Source organism: Typopeltis vanoorti, chromosome 7, assembly GCF_054136105.1.
Source record: "Typopeltis vanoorti isolate ZY-2024b chromosome 7, IOZ_Tvanoo_1.0, whole genome shotgun sequence".
Taxonomy (NCBI): domain Eukaryota; kingdom Metazoa; phylum Arthropoda; class Arachnida; order Uropygi; family Thelyphonidae; genus Typopeltis; species Typopeltis vanoorti.
This window is the reverse complement of record NC_143555.1, coordinates 98911995-98927631: the sequence shown is the minus strand read 5'-3', so window position 1 is coordinate 98927631 and position 15637 is coordinate 98911995. Positions and strand designations below refer to the sequence as shown.

The window sequence follows — 15637 nt, the reverse complement described above, 5'->3', positions numbered from 1 at the left end:
AACCTCATCCTTTTTCTCCAGTGAGTTGAAGAAAAACTCCATGGTTGGTTTCTAGAGCAGGTTTTTTTCCGAATTATGTAAATATATATATATATATATATATATATTAATAAATATATATATATAAAATTTCTAAAAATCTTTATCCAATGAATGGTACTAGCGTTTTATATCCCTTCTAGGCGTCAGTCGCGTAAAAATATAGGGAATTAAATACTGTCTAGGAAAGTTTTTGTAATTAATATAGTACAAAATGCAATGGTTGAACGTAACAGAATATCATACATTTTACTAATAAATAGGAATTTATCTTGGGAATTATATTTTCTCAAAAAAGAGCATTCTTCTCTGTTCTGAAAAATGACAGCAATAGAATTCAAAATGCCAATAAAATTTCGATTTGAGGTTAAAAAAAACCCAAAAAACTTTACATTTTTTGTTTGTTTGTATTTTATATCTTATGGTTAATACAAATGTACATAACGGACCGAAATTACGTACTGCTGTCCGATCGGGTGTATCACAATTACCCCCCCCCCACCTCCTTCTCAGACTCCAACCAGAATTTATTGGTATTAACAATGGATGATGATTACGTCGGTTGAAAGTCATTGTCATTGCTTGAAGTGGAAGCTGAGGGAAAGATAAGAATATTGGATTAGATATTAAGGAAGAAACTGTCTTCTCCGACCCAAAGGGTCCTCTATTTATCAATGGATCAGATTCAAATGTCATTAAAAAAAAAGGACAAGACAAGAAAACAGATGCATTCTTTCTATAGAAGAGTAAAATTATGAAGATTAATGAAAATAAAGAATGCATTGTTGATAATCGCTGAGCATTATAATCCAGAAATTTCTCATCTAGCAACAGAAGTGTGGGAGCAAAAAATATCATTACATACGCCTCTGAGGGTGGAAATTATGACATGTAAACCTTTCGAAGGCTTGCATTTTTTTTTTATGCTCGGGAGAGACATGATAATATCAGAGCAGTGGGGTATTCGTATGAAGATGTGTGTGAAAGAAAGCAGAAGTCTGTAGTCATTTGCTAAAGGATTATAGTAAGAAAAAAATGATTAAATGATCTTTACCCATAAATGAAACCGAAGAACTTTTGAATGCGCTACAATAATTGAAAAATCTCACAAAAAATTCTAAAGTTAGTTCATTAGCATCGTGGTTGAGCTAAGGCTTGTTTATTAGTGTACTGGGCTGGCCTATTTTATTATTCTTTTAATTTGATTCTTTACATCATCAGCAATTTTTATTCTAGTGCAATGTTTGCCAATTTAGTTTTATTGCAGAACCCTGTGGAGTTCAATAAAAATACAATTGGGAATACTAAATAGACTTTCTATATTTAAAATTAAAATAAAACTTCATTCGCATATCAGAAGTGGTATTTACTTAATTTCTGTATTCAGTTTTTGTCGATTAAAGAAAACGTGGGCTGAAATGAAAATCAGTCAGATTAGCGAAGAATTGCACTGTCATATTTCGATAACAAAAAGAATAAAAGAAAAACAATTACATGTGTCCTATTAAAAGAATTCATCAAATTCTCCCAAATGGATGAATAGGAGAAAAGATACTACCGGGAAAACCTAGAAGGAAATTGATAAAAAAAAATAAATAAATAATCAAGCGCACAAGGGGTATGAACACTTAGAAATTTAAATAACTGGATTGAAAATCTATTGTTCATGGTAGCCTCAATTCGCCTTAGGCGGATGGGGATGATGATGATATATGAAAAATCCACTTTCACATAAATGTGCTAGAAACGAGTAATAAAATGGACGAAACGACATTATGTGCCACGTATCCAAAAACAATTAATACAAAAAAGTAATGAAATTAAAAATTTTTGACTCTCTTAAGTATGAATACTGTTGAGGAACCTGCTTATTACCTCTTGCAGGCCTAGAAAATTCATGCTAGAATTAAAGGCTACTCAATATCTCCAAGTCATGGATAAGACTTACAGAAGACAGCCAATTAATGTTAGTTCTTATACTTCATTGGCCATCATTACTATATTCTATTTCTTTTACACACTCTCTTTTTTTTTTACTATTATTCTGTATTTTTCTTGTTTAGATCAAAATTCAACGTTCACTACCATTTTCATCCACCATTTATTATTATTATTATTATTATTATTAATGACATCTCCATGGAGTCCGCAGAATAATCGTGGGAGGTCCACTTACATTCCGAAAACCAAATACTATCCTTCATTTGCACAATATCTGTTATCCTTTCTTTGAACTCATTCACCGACACAGCACTCACAGTTAACTTAAGCACCCCTATTACTCATTCACCACCCTCCAAGCAAAATATCTAGCTCTCACGCCCTTTTTAACTAAACTATTTCTGAATTCCCAGGAATGACCATTAGTATTCACCATACAAGTCATATACTGAAAAATGTCAATCCTTTAACAACCATAAAGTAACTTATATGCCTTTATCATATCTTCCCCAATTTTCTTCCTATCCGCCAATTTGTTTAATCCACAGATCTTCAATCTATCCTCCAAGGAGCATCCCATAGACCTGCCATCATCTTGGTCACTCGCTTCTGGATCCATTCCATCTCTTCTCCATCTCTAATGAAGCCAGGTAACCAGATTCATACCAAGTAATGGGGGCTGTATCAAATCCTTATAAAGAAGTATAATGACCTCGTTATCTGTGCTTGTTAATATGTTCTTCAATAACCAGATAAACCTATGAGTTATTTTAGTCACTTTTGCATATAGCTTCTGAACTTTAACCTGGAGTTCCCTAGCATCCCAAAATCCCTAGGTCACGTAATTTCTTGCACTTCATTTCCATCAATGCAATAAATAGCAAATAATAATTTCATCCCAAAATGCATAATCTTATACTTGGTCCATATAAGTCATCCTGCAAGTTGACATCATCCTTATTAACTATTGCTCTACCCAGTTTTACGTCATCAGAAAATAACTGAATATTTCCCCCTCACGTTATTTCGTATATCGTTAATGTACAAGTTAAATAGCAGTGGTCCCGAATACAGACCGATGTCACGCATCTTCTCCTGGATTCAACTCCTCCATGAGTTACTCTATGATGTCTATCCATTAGCCGCACTTTTTATCCACGTCACAAGCTTCATATCCAAGTCTATTTGCTCCAGTTTATATAACAATGTTCATCATCCCAAGTATCTATCATTCACCCTCCCATTATATATATTTTTCATTAAAACAATTCATTTATATCTGAATCTGTCTTTATATTCATAAAAATTTATATTTATGTATTTATTTCCTGCAATGAATCTGTCTTTGTTTTAATTATTACGCTTATTAATAAAAGGAGACACTACACACTAAAGAAATAATTAGGGTAATACTTTATTTTATAATATATTTTATAATACTATATTTAATACCTTTCAAGAAATATTGTAAAAAGTTATTCATTATGTTATCATTTCAGATATACCTTGTAATAATTATTATTTAGAGAATAATTAAATGGGTTCAATGCTGCCAAATATTCTTACAGATAAGCTGGGAAGTTTTTTTTTTAAAATAATTTTATTCGTTTAATTAATGTTGAATATAGTATTATGTAAAAGTTTCATTGTTTGACTCACTGGTTATTGCGCATAATGGAAGAATCTTAAAACATAATTCTGGGAACTGGAAAATACCGTATATGTCGGTATTTTCCAGTATAAGACGAGGCCTATTATTTTTAGGTTTTAAGCTTATGTCGGTTGTATGAGACGACCCCCCCCCCCCTCAATTTCTTCTTTCTTGTATTAATGCAACGTTAAGTGTTGTTGTTATATCCGTTATTTTTATATCTATGCATATCCGCTAGTTTTTGCAAAGCATAGATTTAGTATTTACGCGAATTACCTTAATTAAAAGTGATTAGCCCTCAATTTTAATCAATTATCAATTATTATTTTGCATTTTTTTTAAATTTTAGGATTATTAAAATTGTTATCATTTAAAATCATGGAACCAGCAACAAAACGAAGAAAGTATGAAGCTCGATTTAAAATAAGGGTAATTGAAATGGCAAAGCAAACTAATAACTGTGCTGCTGCAAGAAAGTTTGACCTAACCGAGAAGATGGTAAGAGAATGGAGGAAGAAAGAAGATATTTTAAAAAAAATTGCCAAAGAAAAAATGTACGATGAGAACGGGAATCACCCGATGGGTGATCCCATGATCACCGCAACTGGAAAATCAAGGTGCAGAATGAGTATTCGAACAAAGGCAGAATGGTTATCTTGTTACAAGAAATATGATTAGAACATATGCACTAAAATGGTCAAGATCAAGATTGAATCCGGATGAAAGTATAGAATTTCAAGCTACTTCAGGATGGTGTAATCGTTTTATGAACAGACAAATCTGGTAATATGACAAAAACGAAAATTGCTCAAAAACTACCAGCAGATCTTGACCACAAACTTACCAGTTTCCATAAATTTATTATTCAGTTGAGACAAGAACATAAATTTCTATTGTCAAATATTGGAAATATGGATGAAACTCCTATGAGCTTTGATACGATAAGCAATAAAACAGTGGAGTCTAAAGGTAGTAAGAGTGTGCTAGTTCAAAGTATAGGTCATGAAAAAACAAGGTTTATGGTTGTGTTGTCATGTTTGCCTAATGGAACCAAGTTAAAACCAATGATCATCTTCAAATGTAAAACTAAATCCAAGATAAAATTTCCTTCAGGTGCTTTTGTATATTTTCACGAAAAAGGATGGATGGACGAAAATGGTGTGAAATTATGGATAAATAATGTGTGGAACACACAACCAGGCGGTATGATGAAGAAACGCAGTTTATTAGTATGGGATACGTTTCGTAGTCATTTAACTAAGAATACTAAAAGTCTTCTAGAAAACAATAATAAAAAAATTGCTGTTATACCAGGTGGTTTAACTTCTATATTGCAATCAGTAGACGTCTGCTTGAACAAACTATTTAAAGATCACATGCGAGAAGAGTGGAATAATTGGATGTTGACTGGATGATTACAAGTGATGCAGCGCGCATAGATCCACCGTTTGTAAATGAAAAATCATTTACAAACGGTGGATCTATGCGCGCTGCATCACTTGATATTCTGCGCAATTTTGTGATCAAAGCAAAATAAAAGTAGAGACTAATAAAATCATTTAAAAAAGTGTGGTATCTCTAATCTTACGGATGGTACGGAAGATGATCTGTTGTGGGACACTGATGATGATGAAAACGAAATCAGTTCACCGGATTCGAACTGGGATCCATATGACGGTCATTTAAACAATGAATCTGAAGAACTATTTTCAACAGATTATGAAGAAAATTAACATGAAAATTGAGGTTAATAATTATTATTTGTTTTTTAAGACGGTATAATGGAGATATCTATCATCTAATATTATCTATTGTAATATTTTAAATAAATTTATGTAACAAAAAATTAATCTGATTTGTTTATAAACACAGCCTATTTTCTTATATAACGATGTATTGTGACTACCTAAATGTTCATCCAAGAAATTAAGCTTCCCTTTTTATACTCGCCGTATAAGACGACCCATGATTTCGAGGGATTTTCTGTAGTATTTGAGACTTCTTATACGACTACATATACGGTAGTTATTTCCTGATCATATCAAAATGATCTCAGATATCAGAAATATAAATTTACTAAATTATATAACATTGGGCCTCATATAGACTTCATACGATACAACTCTAGACTGTCGCGAAAAAAAAAAGACGTCTATGGATTTGGACAAGTTTAAGATTTACTAAAATAGGCATCAATGAAAAAAAATTAAATAAAAATGGCATTTTCATTTTCATTCCATTGAATAAAATTTAATATTTTCATTTACTAAAATGCAAATATCCTTACACAATACAGAATCGAATATTAGATTAGAAGATATATTACCGGAGCACAGATTTATTATAAGAAGATCAGAATTCAAATATAATATTGAAATTAGAAAATATACTATGGAAGTATAAGTTTATTATTGGAAAATATTAGGGAATAGATTTATTATTAGAAAACCGAAATTCAAATACAACACTTATCCTTATAGTGCTTATAAGGACTGGCTTAAAGGGGCGAAGCAAGAATGCTTTTCATCTTCTCCGTTATCTGTAGAGGACAATGTGTGGATAAGGTGTTATTGAGCTATTAAAGCTCTGATCATGGCAGGAGGGGACCAGCAATAGACGAGCCTCAGTTAGAACTTCATTCATTGGCTACAGCATTGCCATCCATTACCCTCCAAGGGTATTAATCACCTTATGTATAGGTAAAGCGGGCTCTAAAAATGAAACGATCCTGAAAGATCGCCAAAGTCAGCGTTGTTCCACTCAATGACAGGCTCACCCCATCACCGAGAAGAACTTCTCAGCATTGGCTCTACCCAGTCGCAGGCTCGCCCCACCACCAAGCAGAGCCATAATCTCAATGGTGGCCCCACTCAGAGACAGGCAAAAATCTACTTCCAAGCGGAGTCTCAAGGCCAGATTCGCCCCGCACCGGTTTCCGCCCTCATTGGGATCTCATCAGTGAGTAGGTAGACCTGGAATATTAATCGCTGCATCTCACGGTCGATTCTCCACCCGAAATCGTTGGGGTGTGTCCTTATCCTTATAAGGACTGGCTTAAAGAGGCGAAGCAAGAATGCTTTTCATCTTCCCCGTTATCTGTAGAGGACAGTGTAGGGATAAGGTGTTATTGAGCTATTAAAGCTCTGATCATTGCAGGAGGGTAACAGCAATAACCGAGCCTCAGTTAGAACTTCATTGGCTACAGCATTGCCATCCATTACCCTTCAAGGGTATTAATCACCGACTATGTAAGTAAAGGTGAAATCTCAAAAAATCGGACGATCTCTAGGCCACTCCCTAGTGGGCGAAAGATCATCCATATCTCAGCGTTGGTTCCACTCAGCGACGGGCTCCCCACCACCAAGCAAAACCGCTCAAATTCCGAAGAAAATAATTCACCGACAAAGCCCCTCAGCGGGCCGTGCCGGAGAACACCTACCCCGGAGACTCAAATTGCTCCCTTAAGGCAACAACCTTAAGAGAGCGAACTCAAAAACTCACGAATTTCATCGCCCAAGGGGGTAACAGCAACAGCCGAACCTCAGTTAAACTTCATTGGTTCAGCATTGCCATTCATTACCTCCAAGGGTATAAAATCAATCACCGCATCTCACGGTCTATTAATCAACATCTCCCCGTTGAGGTGTGTCCTTATAGTCCTTATACGGACTGGCTTAAAGGGGCGAAGCAAGAATGCTTTTCATCTTCCCCGTTATCTGTAGAGGACAGTGTATGGATAAGGTGTTATTGAGCAATTAAAGCTCTGATCGTGGCAGGAGGGTAACAGCAATAGCCGAGCCTCAGTTAGAACTTCATTGGCTACAGCATTGCCATCCATTACCATCCAAGTGCATTGGATTGAATGAATCAATCACCGCATCTCACGGTCGATTGATCCCAACAATCTGATCCAACCCCGTTGAGGTGTGTGGACGTCTTTGTTCTATTTTAAATCCACACATAATATAATAATTATGGTTTTCAAAGAGAATTTTGCCTTTTTTGCTTTTTTCTTCATTCTTATAAAAATAGTTTATATATATAAGATTTCTCCTTATATTTCTCCTTAGTATAAACTAATTAACGTAGAAATAGTATATACATCGTATGAATCGAATTCCTATCTGCTAACAGCCGACAAAATGCTATGCATTCATTAAAACGTATGTATTTTTTTTTAATTATTTCTTCTTCATCTGGAAATCCTGATCTAGGGACTAAAGATGGAACTTTTTTCAAGTCACTTCATGCCTCCAGTAAGCAAGGCAGTGGTCTCGCGCTGGGAGATGAAATTCATCTACCATCTCAAGACAGTTACAGGCATCCATGGTGAGATTAGAACCTACGGCAGGTTGGTTGATGAGCGGATACGCTCATAGAGGGTAATGAAATGGGTTCCAATGCTGAAACCCATTAGTATCAAGTTGAGATTAAATATTTTCTTCTCTTACGTGAGGATAATTTATTACACACTTATACACTTGAATGCTTATTATAGTAATGAGTTTATTTATTTGTTTAGGAATTTATTTATATATTTGTAAGAGAATATTTATTATATAAATATGCATAGTGAATAGCCTGAAATATTTTTGAGTAATTGATTGATAAATTTATATTATGATGGGTGAAACTTTTGTTAGTTAGTTATTTTAGCTACCTTGTAATGACTGGTCAAATGAGAATTCAGATAAAAGATCCAGAGATATTTACGTAACAGCCAGAAATAATTAAAAAAAATTTAACGATTCAGCCTCTGCACATGAAAAACTAAAATGAAGTATAGGTTAAGATCAAAAAATATCAACTTCTATGTGATTTCCCCCCCCCTACTACTGTAATAATACAGAGCAATAAGGCAAAGAGGCTGAGCTGCCATCAACACAGAATTTTTGGCATCGTAGTGTAGCGTAGTGCAACTTTTCAGAATTGCAGTGTTTATGATTAGTGGTGCCTTCAAGTAGAAATAAAGATAGATTCTCTAATCCAGGTATGTCCCTTGGCATACAGAGAACATTACCGATGGAGCATATTAACGCTAGAGCTAAATATACGACAAAGAGACCTAGTTTAAATAGAACTCCTCAGTAAGAAAAATAAGCGTAAGAGATAGTCTTTCATACCGTTCAAATTAAGCGGGACTTATTATAATGACAAACGCACCATCATTAGCATATCAAAAGCCAGCACAACATTACTCGCATCACTGAAACCGTAGAATAAACTAAAGAATCTAAACAGAGAAAATAAATTTGAATCAGGTAGTAGTTGATGATGAATTGCAAACTCTTTTACCCTAAGGGAGGCGAAATACTTCCAACTTTGTTCTCGCAAAATATCCTGTCAGTATGAGATGTTATACAACAAAGGTTCATTAAAAAACTGGTGAACAAATAGAACTTAATTTGGCTGATGATATTTTTGAATTCTTCGTATAATATAATAATATTTTCGATGAAAATTTGGCCTCAAGCTTCCTTTATATGTGTGTGTGTGTGTGTGTGTGTGTGTGGTATTGATATAGACCATCGGTTCCAACCGGTGGTACGCGTGCCCCCGGGGGTAGGGTGCGTGCTGGTCCGTTCAGGGGTACAAGAAAAATAATCAGTAATGGCGTGATAATCAGTAATTCCTTTTTTTCCACTATTTTACGAGACATTAAGATAGGTACTGAACAAAAGTGTCAGTATTTAAAAACAGCTATTTTAAAACCAAGGGGGGGGTACAATTTATAGAAATGGATTTAAAAGGGGTACACAAGTGGAAAAATGGGAACCACTGATATAGACTAAATAAATAAATGCAGCCTCGTGTATTTCACCTTATTTTCCTCATCTTATATTTAATGGAAATTATTATAAAAATTCGCACAATATTTTATGCTATTAGAATGGTGTTTTAGTTATCACAGCGAACCCGGAAATATTTGTAATATTGAAGATATTAATAGTCATTTGATAAAAATATCTTCGATTTTTGTTTTCACTGTTGTCTTCTTACAGCTTTCTAAAATTTCAAGTGTTATAAAAGTAGTAGAGTTCATTCTACCTCAGCATAAATTCGAGAAAAAAAAATTACAGAAAGATTTTCTATACTCTACTTGTGATTCGCTGTCGTGATACTTAACTCTTTATTCAGATATTTAGATTAACTAAATTGATCAATGAAAACTACTTTTTTTTTTTTTGGAAAGTAATAGTTTTAAAAAATCCAGTAAGCATAGTTTCTGGTCTATGCTAGAAAACTATATTCAGCTTTAAACAATAGTTGGTGAAATACATGTAAAACAAGCTGTTGCTTTATGATCGAACAATGTTTATTTTTAAACTCGAAATCAAAACAGCATATGAAAACTGAAAAACAAAATGAACTCAAAGAATAACCTGAACATAACAAGCGAGAGTTCTTAAAAGAACTAGGAGATGGACTGAGTCCTTGACACTTTATCCCGTCATCTGAATGAAGAAAATCTGTGTGGATTAGCTGTTAATGAGCTAAAAGCTTTAGTCATAGCTGGGTAACGGCAATAGCCGCGCCTCAGTTAAAACTTCACTGGCTGCAGCATTGCCATTCGTTACCCTGGAAGTCTTAAAAAGAACAATTCTCTCCCCTCATAGCAAGCGAGAACTTTGAACTTTGAACTTAGTTGGTTGATGGACTGAGTCCTTGACTCTTTATCCCTTCATCTGGATTTTAGATTGTGGGTGATGAGATTATTGTGGGTAATTTACCCGCTCATTGTGAGCATTTAGGCTGTATCAGCTTTCTCTTGCGATGGAGGATTTCGGTTTTTTATGTTTGAAACGATCTGAGGGCTTGTAGTCCGCTGTCTGTCGAACTAGCTGATTTGGGTGATTATCCGTGATTGTGAAGAATTTCTCCGCAATGCTGGTCATGTAGGTCTTAATATCTGGAAGATTGACTTCTTGATGTAACTGGATGTTTCTGATGAACCATGGGGCATTAAATGCCATTCTTAGGCATTTATTCTGTATTATCTGTAAGTCTGTTGATGTTGCTTTTAGTCGTGTGACCCCAGGTTGGAGAGGTGTAAGTTAGTTGTGGTCTGATTACCGATTTGAAAAGGAGGATTTTGTTGCTTATGTTTAGGAAGCTGTTCCTATTCAAAAGTGGATATAGCTGTGCTATAGTCTGACGTGCCTTAGTGGCAACACTATCCATATGTGACTTGAAGTTTAGACGTCTATCAAGATGAACTCCCAGATATTTGGTAGAATTGCGCCAAGGGATGATTTTACCAAACATTTGTATGCTTGTATTTGGTTCTGCTTTACGTCTGGTGAAAAGTACTGCAGAGCTTTTGTATGGATTAATTGCGATACGCCTTTTGGTGTACCAATCCTCCAATTCATTGACTGCTCTCTGCAGCTTGATTGTGGCCAGGTGTGGACGGAGGGATCTGGCTATAATGATTGTGTCGTCGGCATACAGAGCGGTGATAGCTGGAGACAGTTTGGAGAGATCTGCCATGTATATGGAGAAGAGTAGGGGAGATAGCAGAAAGCCTTGAGGGACTCCGGCCGTGATTCTCCTCTCTGTGGATCTGAATACCGTTGAGTTTTATTTTAAATTTTCTGTTATTTAGATATGATTTGATAAGTAGAACTAGTGCCAATGGAATACCAACTTCGTGTAGTTTAAAAATTAGTTCATGATGCCACACTCTATCAAATGCCTGAGTGATGTCCAGGAAAGAGTGTTGGTGCTATATATATATATATATATATATATATATATATATTAGGATAACCAAGCAATTTTATATATATATATATATATATATATATTAGGATAACCAAGCAATTTTATATGCTTGGTTATTTTAGCTCCTAATCCCAAGTGTGCAAACAATTAAGTTTGCGCCTGAAACAAAGTTCAAGTCTAAAGATGGTACAACACCAGGGCAACTCATTGTAAAGGTGGTTAAAGCTTTGATCACTATTCTTAGTATTTTCCCATAATGTAAAGCACATCTCACTAGAAGATGTATACTGCAATGCATTATACATCATAGAATTATATAATGCATTGCAGTATACATCTTCTAGTGAGATGTGCTTTACATTATGGGAAAATACTAAGAATAGTGATCAAAGCTTTAACCACCTTTACAATGAGTTGCCCTGGTGTTGTACCATCTTTAGACTTGAACTTTGTTTCAGGCGCAAACTTAATTGTTTGCACACTTGGGATTAGGAGCTAAAATAACCAAGCATATAAAATTGCTTGGTTATCCTAATATACAATATACCCAAGTTAAAAATTTATTCCCATATATATATATATATATATATATATATATACAAGCTAGAACAACAACAACAACGTTACTGGCTTGCTGGGTGAAGCATAAAATGCTTTTTATTTTCCCCTTTATCTGTATCGAGAGGCTTGATGGGGTGGGGGGGTGTTGTGAGTCTTATGCTCGCACTTTGTGAACTATGGAATTAGCTCTGTTCTGCTGAAAGCAGGATTGCCTTGGGTCTTTTATGTTTGCAATAGTCATGTTCACCATAACTGGAAGCTTGTCTGATTAGTGGGTTGGGATGAGAGTGTGCCTTGCTGAAGAACTTTTCCGCATGGTCAAGCTAGAAACATCTCTCTTACATTCTAGTATGAGACTTATATCAGTAAAATAATGGTAGTTTTATATTTTCTTATATTACTTAGTTTTTTTTAAAGATATTATTTAAAGTAAATTAAACATATACATTTTGATAATAATAAAATATTTTTATATAATATAATTTTTGTGACGCCCGACAAATTACGACAGAAAGAACAATTTGTTTGAATAGGAAATGGTAAATTTGTAAAACTAATGAAAAAAGCACAATAAAAGTTATAAAGTAATGTTTTAATTACATTGAAAATACAAATATATAGAAAATACAGTCTTTTTTTTTAATAAAAAAAAAAGAATGTTATAGATCTATTAAAGAAACAAAAGTTATTGAATTCATGTTATCAACATATTTCAATAATTATCATACGGTTCAAGCCCTGATAGCTAATTAATGTACATTAATTCTAATGATCAATTGATTAATTACGATATTTTATATTTCAATTCACACTCTTATCCTAGATTAATTGGGATATCTTGTGACAAAGATGCGATAATTTTACGCCAGTGTAGACTATGCAAATACAAAAAAAAAAAAAAAAAAAAAAATGAGAGAAAGTGTTCAGATATTTATATAATTTCGACAATTTTACTGCGTCAAAACGCATGATTCTTTATATAAATGGCCGTCAAGCATTTCACTTTTAACCAAAATGAACCAATAAACCAGAAGGATCTCAGATAAGAAAAGTGTATATTAGATCTAAGGCGAATTTTTTATTTATTTTTTTTTCATCCTGTGCTGCCGTCTGGTTTAATTACATCATTTCTTTCGTACACCCACTCCTGATGAAAGAAAAATTGAAAACTTCTTGTTTAAGGCCATATTGGAACCAGAGAATATGTCAACGACACTCACAGCAGCTCCGTTGCTATAGCAACCGGGTGTACTGCAGAGTAGATGATGCTACAACTCAGAAAAGTGTCGTTAAATTAATATTTCCACTGATTATAAACATGCTCACCGTATTACAAGACAGCCCTACCGCTGTTCACTGGCTACACCACTAGTCCTAACACTGCAAAGATCTAATGTCCAAGATTTATCGATCCAATACAGATAAATGGTTACTGTTTGCCAAATGGTGTCGCTGTTATCGCACAAATACTGTGATATTTATCTCTGTATTTACGGTTGTGAAATTAATATGATTGGATTAATATGGTGAAATGAAAAATAGTGGGCAGCCTGTGTAATATGCAGATTATCAGGTGATCAAAATATCGCTGGATAGTAATGAATTTCTAATATTAATAATAATAATAAAGCGTAATTCCCAGAAAATTTTACATCCGTTGTTTCTTCTTTTATTTGTTTTTTCCACTTGATATTTTGAATATTAGGCTATCAGAGATACTGGAATTTTAAATGCACAAATAAATAGCTTTGTTTATAGCGTATTGAGCAGTTCTTTTAAAGCAAGCTGCTACCCGTCCCCTCCATAACAATGAATCGACTCAACCTACCTTGCTAATGGCCCTGATCTCTTGGCCCTCTGGCTTAGAATTCTTTCCACAACTGCTAGATTTCCACTCCTGGCTGCTTCTATAAGTTCTTGCTCCTTCCCCATTGTAACCCTGACGCGCTAGCACGCGCCAGAGACAATTTCACATTGTACAATATATAGGCTCACCGTTTGGCACTGGCGTCCATTTTGGAGTGCTTTAGTAGCTGTCGTCGACCGATGAACGAGAGGATTGTACGGGTTGCGGTAATCGGTCGATATTTCTTCATAATGATCAAAGATCACCGAGTAAAAATTTATCGCTTAATTTTATTATCTTCCTCTGATTGCAATGTTATTTTGATGTTTGTAGGTATTGCTAGGATTTTGATAAATAGGAAACTCTTGGGATTGTACGAAACTGCGGTTACTGACTAGATGAATACACAGAGCCTTCATTCAGCTCCCGTAACCTTGACAACTGGTGCCGGCTCAGTGCAGAGAAAAGAGAGCGGCTTGATGCAAATGGCGAGTTCACGTATAGAAAAACCAACACTTTCTCTTTTCATTTTTTTTTTAAAATAACGAAATGGAAATATCTCTTTCACTTAGATAAATCAGTATTTTTTAGTACATTTTACCTATTAATGGAAATAGTACTGTCACTGTGTTTCTTCTGTTTTCACCATCTGAAAATTAACAATAGGATTACAGATTCTTTGTTGATGCTCACAATTTGATTTTTTCGTAACTGGTAAGATGATCTCAGGATGTTAAAAAAAAAACAGTTCTCTTACCGATATAGTTTTTAAATAGTTTTTACTGCTACAAAACATGAAAAGGTAATGTTAAAGAGTAGATATTGCATATTTATTTAATTTAAATAATAATATCATTTTGACAAGTTCTATATTATATTAAAGTTAGCAGTTAACTTCATAATTAATAATTAATTATGTTAAAGTTAACTACTGTAGTATAATATATATATATATATATATATATATATATATATGGATTTAGCATATTACTAACTTGTTGTACTATACACTATTAATATATAGGACTGATATTAGTATATATGGGATTGATATAAGAAACACAAAAATATCATTATTAATATATTATATTAATGTTATTATTACATCAAATCTCCTAACTGCTAATATAACATACAGAGATTACCAAAGTTAGGTCCCATATACCAATCACAATATGTTTTATTTTATTTTTTTTTCAGATTGTAGTTTCGTGGTATTGAAATTAACGTAAGAAAAAAGTGAGATTAACGAAATTACATTATACTTTCTTCTTTTCTTTTTTTTTCTGAGATTATTCATATACGTATGCAAGATATTGGTCCAATGAACACCCCCATTGTGTGTAACGGAAGGGTATGTACAACTTGATCCAAGAATTATGGTGTGGAGACAAGGTAGAATACATTAATGGGTCCATATTTCTTTCCCAAGATTGTAATAGCTGAAACCTACCTTCGTATGCTGCAAACATTTCTGATGCCTGAATCCGATTCAGGCATCAAAACGAGCTTGTGGGCAGAACACAGCAGCTATTTTGTTTCAGCAAGCTTGGGCTCAGCTCAGCCATATTTTTCAATTAAATCCGGATCTTTTTTTTTTTTTTTTTTGCAAGAAACATTTCTAAGAAAATGAATTGGACGACGTGGATCTCCTTAAGTGGATATCGAGGTCTCCGGACCTAATTCCTTTGGATTATTGTTATTTGGCCACCCGAAACAGTCGCATATGTTAATCGACATAGAACAACAGACGATCTACAGGAGACTGTTTGCAAACATAGGAGAAAATGTTACTGTAATTAAGAATGTTCAAAGATCATGTGTCAAGCGAGTAAGGAATTGTTTAGATGAAAATGATAACCAATTCGAACATT

General features: G+C 34.1%; 1 protein-coding gene across 1 annotated transcript in view; it reads right to left on the bottom strand.

Moving 5' to 3' along the window:
• LOC150104897 (ankyrin repeat and sterile alpha motif domain-containing protein 1B-like) overlaps nt 1-13849 on the bottom strand; it is a 124738-nt gene extending 110889 nt beyond the window's left edge. Inside the window, exon 1 of the mRNA XM_090395083.1 lies at nt 13746-13849. Coding sequence (XP_090251209.1) covers nt 13746-13849 — 104 coding nt within the window. The remainder of the gene's footprint in view (nt 1-13745) is intronic.
• Between the last annotated feature and the right edge of the window lie 1788 nt (nt 13850-15637).